The sequence below is a fragment of the Vulpes vulpes genome, chromosome 14 (genome assembly GCF_048418805.1).
Source record: "Vulpes vulpes isolate BD-2025 chromosome 14, VulVul3, whole genome shotgun sequence".
In the NCBI taxonomy this organism is placed as follows: domain Eukaryota; kingdom Metazoa; phylum Chordata; class Mammalia; order Carnivora; family Canidae; genus Vulpes; species Vulpes vulpes.
In genome coordinates, this window is record NC_132793.1 from 30,441,519 (window position 1) to 30,462,000 (window position 20,482).

A 20,482-nucleotide genomic window follows, 5' to 3' on the forward strand; every position below is an offset into this window, starting at 1 on the left:
TGCCCAAACACCCGTCATGTCACACGTGGCACCTTTTAGTAATTGGGTTTCGTGTCTGGCTTCCCCACCAGCAAGGAAACTCCTCAAAGCAGCAGCCCGGTCACCTTTTATCTTCCAAGTGCCCAGAACAGTCCCTGGACTCTAATAGGGGCTCCATAAAGGTTTGTTAAATTACCGCCTAACTTTATTGAGTGCTTATGTTCTTCCAGGTTCTAAGTACTTTAGATACATTATTTCAATTAACCCTTGCAACCATCCTCAGAAGTAGGTGGTATAAACCTGTTTTGCAGATGACAAAATCAAGGTCTAGGGAGGTTAAGCCACTTGCCCTGAGTTCACTAGTAAGAGGCACAGTGAGCCTCCAGGACTACAGAACCAGGACTCCTGACAGCCTCGGAGCAGAAAGAACTGAGGCCTGGATGTCTGGGGAAGAAACAGGGGAAGGTGGCCAGGTGGGATGGGCAAGTCCTCATCCTGTGGAAGCAGCAATACCTGCATCTCAGATGCTTGCTCTCTGACTTGTAGTATGGATGGGGGGGGGGGGTCGGTTTCTGGGGGCAGACAGGTAGCCTCCTAGCCTTTCTTGCTCCTCGACCCTCACTTCCCCGTCCCCTGGCCCAGCCCATGCAGGTGCTGTTCTCGGGTGAGGCCACTCACCGCAAGTACTACTCCACCACCCATGGTGCTCTGCTCTCTGGCCAGCGCGAGGCTGCCCGTCTCATCGAGATGTACCGGGACCTCTTCCAGCAGGGGACCTGAGGGCCCTCTTCACTGCCGAGTGTGTTCCTTACAGAGCCACTAACTTGTGACTGCCAGCCCTGCCCCTTGCTGCTGTGTGCTCCTCATTTTCTAATCTTCTGTAGAATGGATTTGTACTTTTTGTAGAGGTAGACACCCCGACTGGCTTCAGATCTGGTCCTGTAGCTTTTCCTCTTCTCCATGCCGGGTGGTGACCAGGGAGGGGACCCGATGATTTACCTCTGTGCTCTGATCCCCACCCCCCTCCTGCCTTGTTATTGTAAGTGCCTTCAATACTTTGCATTTTGGGATAATAAAAGAGGCTTGCCCTTTTCCTGCTCCTCAGCTTCTCTCTTCCATTTACCTCAGCCTCTTTGTGTGTATGTGTGTCTCTAGTATTTTTTAGCACATCCTTTTTGAATGAGGGGATGATGGGAGGGCTGTGACCTGGCTGTGCCCCCAGAAGGTAAGGTATCTGCCTTTACTGGAAGGAGTACCTCCTCACCTCAATCTGCTTGTGGTTGTTTGCCTTCCTGCTGGCGAGACCCCTCAGGGATCAGGGCGCCTCACTGCTCAGCTCAGCTCCTTCAGGATGGGCCTGTTGTTTGCCCACTGGCCAACTTTGCTGGACTTCTCAGAGCCCTACTGGGTGGCATGGCCACATGGAGTGAAGGTGAGTTCTAGGGGAGGGGGCATCTGTTGTGGCTCTATGCTAAATTCAGATGTATTAATAGTGAGTATCACCTGGCCATGGGGCCCTAGGTCCGGCCTTCGGGGTGGCTGCTGTTAACTTCTGGGAAGGTGGATAGTCTGGTCATTTGGGAGGATGTCCTTAAGTGTTACCCACCTGCTGTATTCCAAGGCCTATCACTTACTGGGGGGAGGATACTCTTCTCTGCTTTTTTTTGCTGCGTGAAAGCACACATACACACACTCACCTCCCACACACTCACTTCCATGTGCACACATACATACACTCACTTGCATATGCACACACACATACATGCATGCACCCACAGACACACACCCCTCCATACACTCTCTCTTACATGATACACCACCCTGCACCCTTATACCTACACACAGCTACATCTTATACACAGGCGTAGAACCTTAAAGAACATTTAGCCATTTCCTGCTCCAGGTTGCTAGTGATAGAATTTGAATTATATAAAATTAAGGGATTTGGGTGGTGGAGGAAGTTATGAAAATCCAGGTGCCTCCCTGCCCCCAGTCTAACTGTGTGAACTTAGGTGGGGCTCCCTTCTCAGACGTGTGGGACACTGTTCCTGATAGGACGTTATATCCTCTTCCGTGTTACCTCTGGTCATGCTGGAGCTGTCCAACACGTAGACACGCCTACACACAGGCCTACCTGCATCCGCTTCCACACACACCCCTGCTCGCACAACTACTACGCGCACATAGCTCATAGGCATCCTTGGTTTGCCAAGGTCAATCCACCTGGACTTTCTGTCAGGGATTCATAATCACCTGACACATAACAAAAAATTATAAGTATATAAACATTTTTTGAGAAGAGGTTCTGTGGATGTGGTGCAAGCTCAAAAGTCATGAAAGGGGTTGTGGGAACCTCTCCTCCCCCAGCTGTCCCCAGTAGCTTTGCTGCTCCCCACAACCCTTGCGATTAATGCCTTGTGTATCTATTTCTAGTATGTCAAGATAAATGCAGGGCCTTCTCCTTTTTATGCAAAGGTGACAGAGTATTCATCTCATTCTGCATTTTGCTTGTTTTACTTAACGAATTTTTTAAATTAAAGATTGTATTTATTCATTCATGAGAGACACAGAGTGAAAGGCAGAGATGCAGGCAGAAGGAGAAGCAGGTTCCCTCCAGGGATCCTGATGTGGGATTCGATCCCAGGACCCTGGGATCATGACCCAAGCCAAAGGCAGACACTCAACCACTGAGCCACCCAGGTGCCCTAACCTAATGAATCTTGGAGGTCTTTCATAATGGTGCTTAAAGAGACACTGTAAGTTTGGACTTTGGACTTTCTTTGGCCAAGGGGTGTGTCTCCTTCCTGGCCCACAGTTACTTTGCAAAGGAAGCTCTCTCTGTTCACATCACCTTGGGTGTCCTGGGTTTTCCCCACTAAAGGGGTAGGGGTGGATAGAAGTGGCCTGTCACATAAGTATGGGGGAAGAAAATAGTAAGAAGATTCTCAGGATCACTGGCAGAGGAATTCTAAAGAAGTTCATGAGGGTGAAAGGGCTATAAATGTCTATTCTGTGATTGCATGTTGAAGGAGCTTCAGGTGTGGGAAAGAGGGAGGGAGAGAATATTCACTTAGAGCCAGCCACCTACCAGGCAGGGTGTCAGTCATTAATACAGGGCGCATGGGTCTCTTAATTTGATATGGATGCCAACTCAGGCTGGGGAAGGCAATTTATTCCCACGGGGAGACAAATCCTGTAAGAGTCAAGTAATGGCACCTAAGGTCACTGAGATCTGAGTCCACGTTGCAGGCTCTTTCTATTTATTGCACTGAAAAGAAGAGGTTGGTGCCGAAAAAAAAATAGAGGCCATTACTGGAGAGAGTGGAAATGCGATTGCCACACTGGGGAACCGTGTGGCAGATTCTACTATATAGCTGGCATGCATCCGCCAGCATTTCATTTCCACTCCTGGCTATACACCCAAGGGAAACGAATGCATATGCCCACCAAACATATGTACCAGAATGTTCATAGCAACATAGTCCATAATAGCCAAAAACTGGAAACAGCTCAGATGTCCATCAATAGTAGAGCAAAGTGTAGTACATCCATACAATGGAATACTCTGTACCAATAGAAAAGAACAATTTGGTATTTGCAATGTCAATTAATCTCAGAAACACTGGGTTGCATGAAAGAAGCCAGACCAAGGCTACAGACAGTATGATTTTTTTAATATGAGATTCAAGAACCTACAAACCCAAGCATAGTATTAGATATGGGGGGAATGGGTAGTGCCTGGGAGGAAGTATGGGGGTGTTTCCTGGGTTACAGAAATGTTCTGTATCTTGACCTGGATGGTGGTTGAATGGGTATATACATTCTTTTTTTTAAAAAAAAATATTGTATTTTTTTATTCATGAGAGACACACACAGAGAAGCAGAGACAGGTGGAAGGAGAAGCAGGCTCCCTGCAGGGAGCGCAGTGCAGGGACTCCATCCCAGGACTCTAGGATCACGATCTGAGCAAAGGCAGACGCTCAACCACTGAGCCACCCAGGTGTCCTGGGTATATACATTCTTAAAAATGCGTTGGGTTATACACTGAAGATTTATGCACTTTTCTGTGTGTATGATATAACTCAATTTAAGAAGTTTAAAAAGAGTCTGAAGACACCCTTCCCCCCACCCTCCCATCCCAAAATACACAGTTGTGTTGACCCAGTGAATTTCCTCCTTGCAGCAGAGATGACACATCCTGAGACAGATAAAGGGAGGAAGGACCTACTTCTGTCCCTCTGGCTGCCTGGTGATAAGCACTGGCCTTACATTTACTGTTTACTAGCATGTCACCATTTATCAGACCCCTTGCCTGCGTCCCCTCATCTGGGCATCTGCAGCCATGTGAGGGAGGTGGGGATTATTTCACTGCAGAGGAGTTGGAGGTTCCTAGAACTGTGTGGGACTGTTCAAAGCTATGCAGCTTGGAGAGGATGCCATCCGAGGGGGAGGGAGCTACCCTGGGAGGAAGGTGGGGACAGGTGTGGGAAGCATGGCCATGGAGTTTGCCACAGCCTTCCAGTTGCTGCCTCCACAACAATCACATAATGTGGGGAGCATTTATGTTTGCACCTCTGAAACCAGATTTGAAGCAGATAAAAGCAAGGGCCATTCTGAAGGGAGACAGACTAGATGTACTGGGAACATAGGATGAGTTCCTTGCTGTGACTAAGTCTCTGAAGCAGCCTTGGCATTGGTGGACACTCATAGGACTCTATCAGGGGTGGCAAATGTGGCATGCGCAGGCCAACACCCACGTCAACACCTGTTATACAATTCCCTGCAGGGAGCCAAGTGCAGGGACTCCATCCCAGGACTCCAGGATCACGATCTGAGCAAAGGCAGATGCTCAACCACTGAGCCTATAGAAAAAGTCACCTATAGAAAGTCACTTGAAAGGAAATATCTTTTCTGGCACAAGATTCTAGTAGGATGGTTGCGTGATGTCTTGTGCTATGGGCATCAGTGAATCCATGAGGAAGGAATTCAGTTGTGGTCTTGTGGAAGCCTCAGAAATGTTCTTCAAAGGGCCTGGGGTACTTGGCAGGTACTATGTCTTCTCACCTTTGCTGCTATGGGACAGGTTAACAGTTAGCTCCTATTTCGTGGGAGGTGCTTGGAATGTCTGCGCTGCCCACAGGCAAATGAAGGAGAGAAGCATTTCTGGTTTGAGTCACCCTGCATTTACTTGGGCCTGTTGAGATGAGCCCAAGAGTAACCTCAAGGTGCAGAGCGAGGTGGGTTGCTGGTTCAGGTCTAGAGAACTGCCTGCTTAAGTAATGGTCTGCCAAACATAATGGTAGAGTTACAAGAGGCTGTGTTTTCTCGTAATGACTGGCTGTGCTGTTTGTTGAGGCTACTCCTGATTTGTGTAGGGTAATCAAATCTCAACAGATGGGAGGAGTTGTGGTCCTAATAAGGTGGCATCCAGGGCATCTAAGCTCATGGTGGGCATCTAACATAAGAAGCTAAGGGTTGATCACAGCCCTGCTTCATACTATTTAATTGGAGTTGTAGATACAAAAGCTGGTCTCGCCTCTCATGGTTCTGGTAGTGGTTGTTGAACACCGATTTTGCAGGCACTGATTTTCAAAACCTGGCTCTCTATTAGGGGATGCAAAATGTCAGGCATATTTTGTTTCAGCAAGCTCAGTATTTGAGCAATTTTGAGACAACTGCCCTCTGCCCCCGCCCAGGTTTCCCCTGTCAGCAGTCTCCCTTCATACTACTATGGACCCCCTGTGTCCTCACTGTCAACAGACAACAATGTCTCCTGCTTCATAGTCTCAACATAAGCCACTGGAGGCAACTTCCTTGCCAAATCTACAAAGAGCTAGTCTTCACACCCATCCTGATAGTGACCGCCCCCAATCCCCCTGACACAGAGGAAGTATGTGACTCTCCCTTGTGCATCCCATGTCCCAAAGTCAGGGACCTTGCCTCATTCTTTCCTCTCCCTCTTCTCTCTACTCCATCCTTCCCATCCACATTTCAAGATGCCCTTGTCTTTCCTGTCACCCCCCTCCTCTTTCTGCCACCGTCTCTTGCCTTCCTTTCAGCCAAGCTTCTCGCTGGCATTTTCTACACTTGCTCTCTCTGCATTCTCACTATCCTTACCCTAGTGGTTATTGTTGAGGATCCTTAGGTTGAGAGAGACACAGGCTCCCGCGCTCACCAAGGTTAGGGGAGGTGGGGAGGATGGGCTTTGGACTCCCGGCTGTCCGGAAGCAACCAACTCATGGTCCAAAACAATCCTCGGGCGCCATCTGCTGGCCATATGGGACTACAGCCCTCTTGCTGCAGGGAGAACGTGTGTACTGGTTTCTCTCCGGGGTTTTTTTCTGAATTCAACACCACCACCACCCCCAACAAATCATAGAAAGTATCTTTAATTTACTTGAATAAGTGAATAAAATAAGATTGTAACTTATTCTAGAGTATCACTGATTTTTGATTCTTAAGAGTAAAAAGAGACCTTGTTAGGTCCAAGATAAGATTTTCTCTTTCTTTCCTCCCTCCCTTTCTCTATCAGGCTTTTAGTGTCTTCCTTTTGTATGCCAGCCTCAAAAAAAGATTTAATTGTACTTTAATAAATACATTCACTAAGTAAATAAATAGATAAGAAGTTTGAACTCTTGTTTCTCAAGCAAAAGTTGGATTTAGGATTTAAATTCTTTTAAATTTGTTGAATTTGTTTTATGGTCTGGGATATGGTCTATCCTGGCACATAATCTATGGGGATTTGCAAATGATATGTATTCTGCTATTGTTGGGTAGAGTGTTCTATAGATGTTGATTAGATTATGTTGGTTGGTGGTGATGTTGGTTTCTTCTATATCTTTGCTGGTTCCAGACGTTGGTTTCTTCTTTATCTTTGCTAGTTCTAGCCATTGTTGAGAGAATAGTGTTGAAGTATCTAACTAGAATTATGTATTTATTTATCCTTTCAGTTCTATCAGGTTTTTATGGTGACATCAATAGACTGTTTTAGAACAGTTTTAGACTTTTTTAAAAAAGATTTTATTTATTTATTCATGATAGACACAGAGAGAGAGAGAGAGAGAGAGAGAGAGAGAGAGAGAGAGAGAGGCAGAGACACAGGCAGAGGGAGAAGCAGGCTCCATGTGGGAGCCCGATGTGGGACTGGATCCCGGGTCTCCAGGATCATGCCCTGAGCTGAAGGCGGCGCTAAACCGCTGAGCCACCCAGGGATCCCGAACAGTTTTAGACTTAAGAAAAAATAAATATATAGAGTCCCCTGCCTCCAACTATTTTCCCTGTTATAAGCATCTTACATTAATATCATATGTTTGTTATGAACAACAATGAACCAATGATGGTGCGTTATTATTAACAAGAGTCTATAGTTTATTCAGATTTCTTTAGTTTTTACCTAATGTCCTTTTTCTGTTCCAGAATTCCACCCAGGATGTGACATTACATTTAGTTGTCATATTTTCCCAGGCTCCTCTTGGTTGTGATATTTTTGCAGACTTGTTTTTGACGATCTTATCAGTATTGAGGAGTGCAGTCAGGTATATGGTAGGATGCTCCTCTACTAGAATTTGTGTGATGTTTTCCTACATCACTAGACTGAGGTCATAGGTTTCAGGGAGGAAAACCACAGGAATCATGTACCATTCCATCTCATTGTATCAGTGGTATACATTATCAGCATGACTTATGACTGTTGGTGTTGACCTTGCTCCCTTGACAGAGGTTGTGTTTGTCAGGTTTCTGCACTGTAAAGTGATTCTTCCCCCCCCTTCCATGCTCTCCTCTTTGGAAGGAAGTCCTTATGGGCAGCTACAAGTAAGGAGTTGTGCTCCTTTTCTTTAGAGTATCATCCTTAATTTATTTGGAATTCTTCTGCACAGGAGAATTCTTTCCTCTCTCCCTTAGCCCTTTATTAATTTATTCAATCATTTATATGTATCAAAACGGACTCATGGGTATTGATTTTACACTTTTGATTATCCAATACTACTTAATTTTGTTATTAAACTGTCCCAGCTTTGACCATTGGCTCTTTTAGTTGGCTCCTATGTCCCTTTGACATACCCTCATCAATGTTTGTGTGTGTGTGTGTGTGTATGTGTGTGTGTGTGCACGCGCGCATGTGTATGTTTCTTTTTTTTTAACTCAAGATTTTACAAAAATATATTTTATTTATTTATTCATGAGAGACAGAGAGAGAGTCAGAGATATAGGCTCAGGGAGAACCAGGCTCCCTGGAGGGAGCCTGATGTGGGTCTCGATCCCAGGACCCTGAGATCACAACCTAGGCCAAAGGCAGATGCTCAACCACTGAGCCACCCAGGTGTCCCAGTGTGTTTCTTTTTTGAACACTTTTTTACTTTCTGGCACTACAAGATATTGCAGGCTCATCTCGTATATATCCTGCTCCAGTCATAGAAACAGCCACTTCTTTATGGAACCCTAGCTCTTTGGTGTTAGAAACCAAGATTTGGGTGTTAGGTGTGCTTGTTGCTGTGGAGATGTCCCTTCTAGGCTCTCTCAGCAGACAGAGCTATGTGTCTACTAATCGTGTGTATGTAAATATCTATGAATATTTTTATATGTAACTATCTGTATCTATATTAAGTGTGTATTCTTACTGATATCTTTATCACCACATGGATCATTTTAGGCTCCTCTCATCCCCTTCATTCCTGAAGGGTATTTTTATTAGATGTAGAATTCTTTTTTTTTTTTAAAAGATTTTATTTATTCATTCATGAGAGACACACAGAGTCAGACACATAGGCAGAGGGAGAAGCAGACTCTCTGCAGGGAGCCTGATGTGGTACCAGATCCCCGGACCTGGGATCATGCTCTGAGCCGAAGGCAGATGCTCAACCACGGAGCCACTCAGGCATCCCTGGATGTAGAATTCTGATTGGCAGCTCTTTTATTTCAGCATTTAAATGCTGTGCTTTTCTTCTGGCCTCTGTGCAATCTGCTGTCTTCAGAATTGTGTTTCTCTCTTGTTCCTCTCAAGATTGTCTCTCAAGTTGTCAAAGCTTTCAGACCCAGCATCTGGGTAATTCCCTTTAATGAAGCTTTCTGGTGATTTTACTGTCTCATGTATGACTCCCTGCCCTTTCTAGTAAATTTCTGTCTTCTGAATTCCCAAAGCACTTTGGTTTGCTTCTTTACTGCCATCATTACACTTGTCTTGTTTGCTAATAATGTGACCATGTGTCTTCACAGAGATTGCATCTTTGTATTCCCATAGCATCCAAGTATTTAATAAGGATGCAAAAAAAGTTTATTAAGTGGATGAAAGTAACAATATAATTGGTGTAAGATCCTCAGGTTTTAAAAAATTAATTTAAAAATATTCTCCTAAAAGTAAAGGAACTTTACAGATAAAACTAGAGTTTCCTGTGATCGTTTCCTTAATTCTGACCACCCCTTAAGAATTTGGTGTTTGTGAAAAAAAAAAAAAAGAAGAAGAAGAAGAAGAAGAATTTGGTGTTTGTCTCATCAAAATATATTCCTACAGGGGATCCATGGGTGGCTCAGCGGTTTAGCGCCTGCCTTTGGCCCAGGACGCGCGATCCTGGAGTCCTGGGATTGGGTCCCGCGTCGGGCTCCCGGGGTGGAGCCTGCTTCTCCCTCTGGCTGTGTCTCTGCCTCTCTGCCTCTCTCTCTCTCTCTCTCTCTCTCTCTCTCTCTGTCTATCATGAATAAATAAATAAAATCTTAAAAAACAAAAACAAAATATAGTTCTACATCCACAATATGTGAATGTAAATTATATAGTATTTTGTATGTACATATATTTTTAAATAAATGGAATTGCAATTGCCCTATACACATTCTCTTTTAATTTGCTTTTTGTTCATACAACAAAAGAACTCTCTGTGTTTATAGGTCTCGTGTATTCCTTTTAACTGATAGATAGCAGTTCATTGTATGACCACACTTCATTTAAGTATCCACTTTGCCAAGGATGAACATTTTGTTGATTCTAATTGTTCATTATTTTTTTTTAAAGATTTTATTTATTTATTCATAGAGACACACATAGAGAGGCAGAGACACCGGCAGAGGGAGAAGCAGGCTCCACGCAGAGAGCCCGGCGTGGGACTCGATCCCGCGTCTCCAGGATCATGCCCTGGGCTGCAGGCGGCGCTAAACCGCGACGCCACCGGGGCTGCCTCCTAATTGTTCATTATTATAAACAATGCTATGATGAACATAGACAATGCCTCTGTGTGCACATGTGTAAAGGCCCCTGGATCACGGGGCATAGTATTTTCAGTTTTGGAAGATACTGCCAAATTATCCTGAAAGGAGATCTACCAAATTTACACTCCCACAAATAGAATATGAGAATACTTGTATCTATGCAATTTTGCCATCGTTCTGTGTAGTGAAAAAAAATTTTTTGTCACCAGGTATGTAAAACCAGGTGCCCCATTTTTGTTTTAATTGCATTTCCCAACTAGTGATATTTTTTCCTATGATTATTAGACATTTCAGGTCTTTTTTCCCCTGTGGGTTGTCTGGCCTAAACCTTAGCCCACATTTGTGGTATTGTCTTTTTCTTAGTGATTTGTATGAGTTTAAAAAATTATATTAAGGATAATAGTCTTTTTGTCCATGATATGAATTGCAAATATTTCCTTCAGGCAGCTGCATTGTTTATGAGGTCTTTTCACATGTAGAAGCTTTATGTTAAAAAATGAACAAACATTGATACTCTGTTTTGTCTTGTTTTTAGAGAGACAGAGTACAAGTGGGGAGGCAGTAGGGCAGAGGAACAGGCTTCATGCTCAGCACAGAGCCTTATGCAGGGCTCGATCCCATGACCATGAGCTGAAACCAAGAGTTAGATGCTTAACCAACTGAGCCACCCGGATGCCCCATCAATTTTGTGCTTTTTATAACCTATTTAAGAATATCCATTTCTACCCCAACCCATAAAGCTAATATTCTATGTTTTTTAAAATAATCCTTAAACTTTTATTTTATATATTTAGATCTTCAGTGGACTTGTGGTATGAGGCAGGGATCTGGATTTATGCTTATTTCTCATTGTTGGCTGGTTATCCCAATATTACCTGATGTGTGATCCACCCTTTCCCCACTCATTTGAAATGTTATCAAATAATTATTGCTGGGGAATAGAAGAGCTATTTGTTTTTGAATATTGGTTAATCCTTGACTAAATTATAAACTCTTTTATTAGTTTTAATTATTTATCAGTTACTTTTCTTGGGTTTTCTGGCTAGAAGATCATTTTATTTGCAAAGGTTGATAGTCCTGTTTTCTTTACTGTCAACAATGTACCTGTTGTGTCTTTTTCTCTTTTCTTATTGCATTAGTATAGCTACTGGTACAGTGTTGAGTAAAGGAGTGATAGGAGGATCATAGCCTTGTTTCTGACTTTCATGGATGGGAATGCTTCTGAAGTTCCTAATAAGTATGCTGTTTGCTTTTGGTTTCTGGTGGGTACCGTTTATCAGGTTAAAGAAATTCCCTTATATATTAAGTTCATAACTGTTTTATTATGAATGAATATTGAATTTTATCAAATGCCTTTTCTGTATCTATTGAGATTATCATAGGGCTTTTCTCCTTTTATCTGTTAATGTGTTAACTACATTAATATTTCTAATATTTTCTTTGTGTTTTGGGGACAGTCTTTGTTGTATTAGTCAGCTTAAGCTAAATTCTGCTCTGGTAACAAACAATCCCTAAATTTTAGAGAATTACAATAGAAATTTATTTACTGCTCATGCCATATGAGCACTAAGGATTAATTTCATGTCTTCTTAATTCTAGGACCCACGTTGATGGAGCATCTCATGGTAGATGGAAAAGAGAGATACTGGAACATCTTAACATTTCTACTCAGGAGTGGCATATGTTACTTCTATTCACATTTCATTGGTCAAAGCCAGTCAGTGGCTGAGCTTGATGTCAGTGAATAGGCATATAATCCTCCTGCAGAAAAGTACCCAGCGAGTTGGGGCAACAAATGTTTTCATAATTATAATACAATCTATCACACAAGTCATGGCATATTATTATTTTAATATGTTGCTGGATTTAATGTGCAAATATTTATTTAGGCTTTTGTATCTATGTTCATGAGTGACCTAAGATTTTTTGTCTTGGGCTTTCCAGGGCTTTTTTTCTTCCCCTCTTAGGCTTTTAAGATAATTTGGGTGGATTTACATCTTTTTACTGTGTACATTGGGAAAGTATGTATAGAATGTTAATTATCTGTTTCCTGGAGACTTAAAGAACTTGCTTACAAAACTGGTTGGACTTGGTTATTTTGGAAGTAGAACTTTGATGTTTTAATTTCTTTTATGGTTAACTTTGTTAACATTTCCTACTTCTGGGGGGGAGATGAATTTTGGCAATTTATATTTTCTTAGGAAATTGGCATTTCCGTGATGGTTTAAACATTTACTGCTTCAAAATGGTCCACAGTATTCTGTGTGAAATTAGTCATACCCTCCTTTTGTTTCAGGTATATTCTTTTTCATTGTGTTTATGGTGACTGGGCTTTTTCAAAGCATACTGTTTTATTTTTTTATTTTTTTCAAAGGGTACTGTTTTAAAAGAAGAGTTCGTTCATGCTTGGAAATATCTGCCTCTTGCCTTGATGCCTGAATGATACCCTACTTAGCTTAGAAAACCAGTTTCTCTTTATAACTCTCTCTGCTCTTCAAAGCACATGTGCAATAGGGTATCATTTGCTTCTCACAAAAAATGTGAGCTGTGTCTTTTCCTTGACAGACAAGGAAACCTAGAGCTTGGGATGATGGGGTCCTTGTTCAAGGCCGGAGGAGTGGGTGTTCCAGTCTGGACCAGTGTTTGTTCTAGCTTAGGGTAAGGACTAGATTGGTGTTGCCACTTGTAAATGATGATAAAAGTGACCTTGGTTCTTCGCTTCTCCCTATGACCCCTTGCTTTGCCACGTGACCTTGTATCTCCTCCCACTAAAGAGATTGAATTGTGTTTCTCTCAGATTCACATATTGATGTCTTAACCCAGCTACTTGTGATACATTGGAAGATTATTCAGCAAATATTCAATCACTTTCCTTTCCCTCTGGGAGCAGTTTATTTTCTTGCCCCAGTCACTTTAGGCTTGGCCATCTGACTTGTTTTGCTCAATGGAATGTGAACAGACATGATGTGATATGAGCAGATGTTTTAAATATGCTCACACAGTTAGGTTTCACTTCTCATGTACTTGCCATTTGTCATGAGAAGAACATGCCCCCAATAGCTGATGTTTTCAGGAGAATGTGGAGGAAAGGGGAATAGTTCCAAACCTGTAACCAAATCTAGGACCTACAGACAGGCACATAAGCAAAGAGAACAAATACTTGCTCCTGTAACCTGTGAATTTAGGGGTGGCTGGTTTTGCAACATTATGGCAATAGCTGACTGATACACCTCTCTTTGGGGAAGTCGCTCAGCCCAAGAGGGATATTTCTAGGCACTGGTGTTAGAACGAGCAATAGGCCCATAGATGGGGAAGCCACCCAGGGTCCAAGGTGGCTCATTCTCACAAAGGGGCCTGGTAGGAATGGACCAAGGGGATTCAGTTCCCTTGGAGGATACATTATATGGCTTGACTCTGGCTAAAATTGCTGGAGGAGACAGAAGCCAGTGGACATTCTTTTAGTTCTATTCTAACAGACTGAGGAAAGATCTTCTACCCCCAACTGCCCTCAACTAGTTCTCAGCTAATGAGGAAGAACTATGTTCTAAAAATGTCAGAGTTGCTGGCTACTTTTCTTCCATCAAATGGAACATCTGAGAAACTATCCCGTCCTATTCTGCTCTCAGGTCTCTTCTGATCCCAGATCCATAAGCCTGAACAATCCATTGAGCAGGAAATCTGTGCTGAAGGCGGAAAGTTCCTGTAGGGAGTCAGGAGGATGGGGCATCATTACTATGTCCTCAGCTGCTCACAAAGCAGTCCTTGGACAGTGGAGCAGTGACTGGATAGGTGGGCAGACCCTTCTTCGGGTTACAGGTGGGAAGCTGGGAGGTATGCAGTGAAGAGGGTAGAGCCTTTTCTTAACCAATTCCTGGTCAGTGGTGCCTCAGTTACAGAGGACAAAGCTATGGCAAGGACCTCTGAGCCTCTTTCTGAGCTGAACTTCCTCAGCTTTGGAGTCCCCACTGTTTCCAAGGGGTTGGCTGATATCCTTACTTTTCAGACCTGTTTTGAATTTCTACCCGCTTTTTTAGGTCTTTCTTGGTTTTAAGGGGAAAAACCTTATGAGAGTTTGATAGGATGTCATTTTAAGTCAGAAGTGTCTGTCCCTGATTAAAAAGATCTTTCCCCCACCACTGGTGTGTATGAGTTTCAGTAGTAAAGCTAGGAGAAAATTTGTATATGGACAACTACAGATTTTGTGTTTGGAGATAGCGCTGGGGTTGGAAATGTGGATTTGAGATGTGGACATTCCTATGGATGGCAACACAGAAAGAGAGAGAACCTGAGAATAGAACTTTAGGAAATGCCTAAATATTGGCGGAGACAGAAGAAGAGCAGGAAAAAGAAAACATTTCCTGAGTTGTTAGGGGCTTCTAACAAGGCAGGCAGGTCTAGCTGGAACTCTGGGAATGCTGAGTGTGGAGCTGGCATGTGGAAATGCCATCTGCAAAATCTCTAGGCTCTACCTCTTCTTATCACTCATCTCCATCCCTGTGGCCAGTGGCCCAAATACCACCATCTCTTGCCAGGACTGTTGCAGTTATCTCTCTCTAACTGGCCTCCTGCTTCTGCTCTAGTCCCTCTTTCTCTGTATCAGTCCAACACAACAGCCAGAGTGACCCTGTTCACCTCAAGACCAATCCTATCTCTACTTTTGTCAAGCCTGCCTAAGCAACCCCGCCTCCCCAACCCGGCTCACCTTGACCCACCTGGAAAGCCAGAGTCCTACTGTGATTTACACTGCCCTGTATGCTTGGGCCCTTGTCACCTACTACCTCTGGCACCTTGAGTGCCTACTCCCCTCCTCTGCTAATCCTTGAACATACCAAGTCTCCTCCTAAATTGAGACTTTTGCACCTGCTGCTTCCTCTGCCTGGAATGCTCTTTCCCGGTATCTGCATAGCTCACTCCTTTACTATCTCAGGCCTTTCTCATACATCACCTTCTACCTGAGGACCTTCCTGGGTACTTGATCTAAAAGTGCAATCTGCCCCATCCCCAACACTTCTGTTCCCTTTCCCTGTTATATTTCTTTTGCTTGTCACCATCTACTGTATATTTTGTTTATTGTTGTTTATTACCCATCCTTCCTTTCTCTTCTGAAATGAGGATGCTGTGGATGCAGAGATTTTTTTCTTTTGTACACTGATGCCTTTTCATTTACCAGGTACATAAATAGATACTCAGTAACTATTATCAAATACATGCAGCGACCATTGTCTGGCCATTTGTTATTGGCTGGTAAGTGCTAGCTGGTTGAAAGGCATCAGAAGTCCTCACCTGTGCAGTTCACACCTGGGGTTGGGGGAACACCAGCTGCCTAATTAAGAGGTCCAGGCATTTGATGCTTGTAGGTTTGCCCTAGGATGACCATAAGATGTTCCCCAAGAGGCGAGACATAAAAGCTCTCAAGAATGGTTTCTGAAGGTTCCAGTCTGAAATGGGTCCATGATGGATGAGACTGGAGACAGGTAAAGGGAACTTACAGGCACAGAGAAAGACTGAAGGCTGGGATTGAAGCATGAGTCATTTGGATGGGCAGATGTACCGTGGAAACAGAGGCAGGATGCACAGGAAGTGAATATGTGAACTGGGGATGGAGCCCTATGGCTGATGCACTAAATCAACAACTCTTCCTATCAACTTCCCTGCTCAGCCTCTGAACTCACTAAGGGACTTTCAGACCACAGTTTGGATTTCCATCAAGTTTGTTTGTCACCATGAGAACATTGGTATGTATATATATAGTTAGGCTGTACTTCCCATTAAAAATTAGCACATTGGTGTTGGGCTTATGAACTTCACATCCTAGTGACTTAGACTGTCAGTTTTTATGAGACTGGTAACTCTGGAATCCTGATCAGATCCATTTTCTAGACCTATAATATCAAGGACCAACACCTTGGCTGGGGGTGAGTTCACTGAGCAAATAATAGCCCCTTGAGCCTCTCAAGACACAGCCAGTGCTGATATTTCCTGGTATCCCCCTTTCCTTTTCACAGGTCTCTTTCAAAATCTTATACATTTGGTCAGTCTGGGAAGATGTCCTCAGGGCTGAGGGCTTCCAGAAAAACCCCTTTGTGCCAGGTTCCTAGCTAGAATGGGGACTCTTCGTTCTGCTGTTGCAGATTAGATAACTGGATGCAGGCTTGAAATGTGTTGACTGGCATAGGTAGTAGGCACTGCGAGCTGTCCCTTCCAGGTCCATCCTTTTTGCTTCTTCCTGTTGCCAGAATCCTGCTTTTGTTCAGGATTGCTGTGTGCCCAGTGACAGGCAGTGATCCTCATTGCCCTAAAGCAGTGGTTGGCAAATTTTTCCTGTAAAGGGCAAGACAGTAAGATTTTGGTTTTGGGAGCCAAGAGGAAACCTCCGTATAATTTTCTTATTGTGACATATTCTTTTGACTTCCTGCCCCCCACCCTGCCCCAACCATTTAAAAATGTAAAACTCATTCTTAGTTTGTGGGCTGTGCAAAATTAGGTGGTGGGCTGAATGCTCCATCCTCAAGCACCCAGCCTTTGGTGTTAGCAGTCACCCTTGTGGGAAATAGGACCCAGTTCTGGCGTATAAGATCAGAGTGGAGGTGTGCTGAGGGAGGGGTTCTGGGAAAGCTTTTATTATCTTGATAAAAGCAGATCTTTCTTTTTTCCCCTCTGTTTTGAATAAGAATGTGGATTATGGAAACATTGATCATGATTAAGCAACAAAGAAGATATAAGTCATCACACCAGAGATTAGAAAGCAAAGACTTGCAACTGATAATGTTAGCAACTGCCCACCTTGTAACTTGACAAGTGAGAATAACGGGTCCAGAGTTTAAGCAGCTATCCATCAGCTTCCTTATTACTTGCAGTTGCATTCTTAATCTTTGTGACATGCTGGAGATGTCCATAGCTGTCTGTCCCTGCCCAATCTGGGAGCATCACTTCCCTTGTGGATGCTGGCACCTGGACAGCTGTGTTTTGTGCTGTGTGATATGACCCACTTCCATCTGCCTGCCCAGCTGATCAGGCTTGACCCCCAAATTAGCCAGTCCACAGGCTGACCAGAGACCCATGTGGCTTGACTCAAGATATAAGTGGGACCAATCTGGGTCACTCTCAGGAGTGGGAATGGGGACTCCTTTCTTTGGTTTTTCAGCAGGACAGAAGGAGGTAGACACAAACGGTGCAGTGGCATCAAGTGAATGGTGAGGCCTTGGAGGGGTGTCCACAGGTGTCACAGGGGAGGTTTCTGGCACGGCCTCCAATGGATCCCTCCCTTCAGCTCCAGTTCCAAGAGCTCAGGCTGTTGTGGCCCCAGTTCCGGGATTTCTTCTTAGTTCTAAATGTATCCTCCAATTCCTGCTTATTTCTTCCCCAGACTAGAGCAATTGGAGAATATAGCTGGAGTCCTGTTCAGCATTTCTTTTGTTTCCCTGCTCCTGCCAAGAGCGGGTGGGGGAAGGGAAGAAAGCCAGCTCCAAATGGGGGAGAGGCCAGTGCAGGCCCCCTGCCCAAAGACCCCACCTCTAGCACCACCTGGGCCCACTGGGCTCCCCAGAGAGCCATTCTGAGCAGAGGCTGCGGGACTGGTTTAGCCTTTATGAGCATCTGGTTTTGTGCTTCACTGGAGCCTCAAGAAAAAAAAAAAAGAAAAAGGAAATTCTTTCCAAGTGGACGGTGAACATGTAACTCCCTGGGGGTGTAACAGGATGGAAATAGAAATAGGGTCAGGAGGGCACTGAGGAGTCGGGGCTCTGACAGGTCACTGAAGGGAGGGCAACCAAGGTCCCAAACCTTTTGCCAGGACTTGTCAGCGCCTGGAACAGGAGGGCCTAGGGGCTTGGGGTGGGGCTCCAGGTGGAGGGTTGGGTGGGCTGGAAGGCACACAGAGCAGGTGTTCCCGTAGAAGTCCCTGGCACAGCTGATTCTCTGGCTGGGGGAGGATACAGGCTTCAGCCTCGTGAGGACTGCAGTAAGGGTTAGAGTCTTGCAAAGACAGTGATGTTGAACATTAGGTGGGCAGTGGGGCAGTGTCCCAGGGAAGCGTCAGTGGGCCAACTCCAACAATCCAGGATTTAATGAACACTCACACCCAGCCCTGAGCAGCTCTGGAGACAGGGAGCCCTCTTCCTATACACAGGTATGATTCTATCAGTGGGCTAAGCCAGGATGACCTTGGTATGAGCTACCAATGAGGCTGAGGGACACTTGGGGCTCAGTTTTGAGCAGGGAATCTGGAAAGATCTTGGGAAGATGATGGAGTGGAGAAAGTGGGCAGGCTGAGGGCTTCCAGGAGCTTCCAGCCTCAGCACCAGTGGCCTTGTCATGCCTATATGGAGTCGAGGAGACGGTTTTGCAGGAGGCAAGTGGACTTGTATTTGGGGTGTTTGGAAACCACCCAAAGAGAGGTGAATACACATCTGGGGTTACAGACAAACCCTTGGGAGCCATTTATGTACAAGTGGTCATTGAGATGATTTGGGGGTGGATGAGATGGTGTGCAGAGTTGAGAAAAGGGAGAGGAGAACCTTGGGGGACATATAAGGACAGAAAGAGGCGCCTGCGCAGGAGACAGAGAGAGAGTGTGTGGTTAGGGGACCAGAAGAGATCCCAGGGGCGTGGCTCGGGCAGGGAGAAGAAAATTTCAGCCACCAGAGTAGACTGTGGCAGAGACAGAGGGCAGGAGATTGAGGAAATGAGACGTCCCAGGTGACTTGCAAAAGCAGCTCTGGGGGATACTGGGGCAGAGGTCCTTGAAAGAGTGTGGGAAGCAAGGCAAGATGGGTGGTAAGAGCCCAGCTTGAGAGGGAGGGTGGGCAGACTGGTGTGGGAAGCAGGAATGGGGCTTTCTAAGGATGGTGAGGGACAAAGGGCTTAGGCAAATGCCAGTGTTCTTGGAGGCCTGTTCTGTCCCTGTCCCATCTCACAGGGCCATCCCTTTCCCACTCACAAACCTCCTCAAGGCCTCACCCCATTCCTAGCAGATTGTATAAAGGAACGCTTATTCCCAGGTTGATCAGTACTGACAGAGAGTCTTCCCACTCTCCTGGTCACCTTGGTACTTCACAAGGCTTCCTGGAGATCACGGCCTCATTTTCTGTATGTACCTCAGAGTTGGTATCTCTAATCAGATGTGTGGACCGGGGCCCCTGAGGACCCAGGAAACGAATGGTACAGTGAACACACTTCTTCCAGATGTCCCCAAATCACTTGCAAGAGGCTCCCTCATCCAGAATGGCTCTTGTTCTTCCCTCCATTCCTCTAGGCCACTCTGTGGCATTTGGACATGTCCTGACCCCAAGGTCAGCAACTCATTGCTTTATCCATGATTAGAACTGGGTCCCTGGTGGTGGTGGTGGGGGGTCCCTGTGGCACAGCCTCTTGGGGAGCTCTGTAGCTCCCCCTTATGTCCTGAAGGCTTAGTATGGGGGTACAGGAGGAGACAGCTGTGTGCAGAGGGCCCCTGTGGCCAGGAGATGAGGGCTGAGGCTTGAACATGAGACATGTTTTGCAGATTAATCATTGGGCCTAGAGAAAGTACTTGGGCTAGCTGCCAGCTCCACCTGCCTGCACACCTACTGGGTTATCCAGGGCAGGGAGGGCCCCCTAAAGTCCTCCTATGAATGTTCCCTCCCCAACCTGCTCCCTTATCCCCACTGTTGACCTCCTGTGGGCTCCACTGCCCTGGCATGTGGGAGCCCATGTTCGCCTGCTCAGAGACCTTCCCCTGCTGTTGGAACCTCTGCCCAGAAGCCCAATGTTCAGTTCTCTGATGAGGGGTCAGCCCCTTTGCTGACTCCTGATTTGAGGGATGGCCCCCACCTCTGTGAGAAGATAGCAAGGGCTGTCCTCCAGTGTCCCCAGCTTTAGGTGGCCAATGTCCTGTAAAGTGGGCCCTCTTTGGGGTGTACAGCATGTACCTAGAACCCGCCTTTAACTACCCTTCCTGTGCCTTGCAGGGATGCCAGGCCTAGAACCTGATGTAGATCCACAGTATGAAATGTCTGCTCCTGAGCCCTGGTATTGGCTATCTTTTTACCTTATAAAATTGGAGTGAGAGGTCTAAAATCGTGGTTACCTTTCAAATAGCCTACTTCCTCAGCACAGGATGGAAACTTTTGATTCAAACTACTGGTCCATGTTGGCCCCAGCAACTGGCTCTTCTAGTTTTAGAACATTCCCACTCCAGACACCCTGGGGTATTGCCTAACCAGCTTTCCACTGGACCACAGTTATCACCCCCACTCTGGCTGTATGTGTGTGGTTGATATTATCCAGCTGAAGACTGAATTACCTCAATTTCTTGAGTATGTGACAA

At 45.1% G+C, this 20,482-nt stretch overlaps 1 protein-coding gene and 1 long non-coding RNA gene across 7 annotated transcripts in view; one reads left to right on the forward strand and one right to left on the reverse strand.

Annotated features, from left to right (window-relative positions):
* The window catches only part of SMOX (spermine oxidase), a 49,937-nt gene extending 37,682 nt beyond the window's left edge, over window positions 1–12,255 (forward strand). For 2 of the 6 annotated variants that reach the window (XM_072736292.1, XM_072736298.1), the window contains 2 exons: window positions 72–161; window positions 622–1,083. In XM_072736292.1, the coding sequence (XP_072592393.1) occupies window positions 72–161; window positions 622–759 (228 nt within the window). In that variant the 3' untranslated portion in view covers window positions 760–1,083. Of the gene's footprint in view, window positions 1–71; window positions 162–621; window positions 1,084–11,775 lie in introns of those variants that run through there. The other 4 variants (XM_072736293.1, XM_072736295.1, XM_072736294.1 and 1 more) reach the window with 4 other exon arrangements.
* A 225-nt stretch (window positions 12,256–12,480) lies between these two features.
* LOC140595383 (uncharacterized) lies at window positions 12,481–19,155 on the reverse strand. Its single transcript, XR_011996960.1, has 2 exons — window positions 16,960–19,155; window positions 12,481–16,497 (listed from the first exon to the last, which is right to left on the reverse strand). It is a non-coding gene; the product is annotated as an uncharacterized lncRNA (long non-coding RNA).
* Window positions 19,156–20,482: the final 1,327 nt, after the last annotated feature.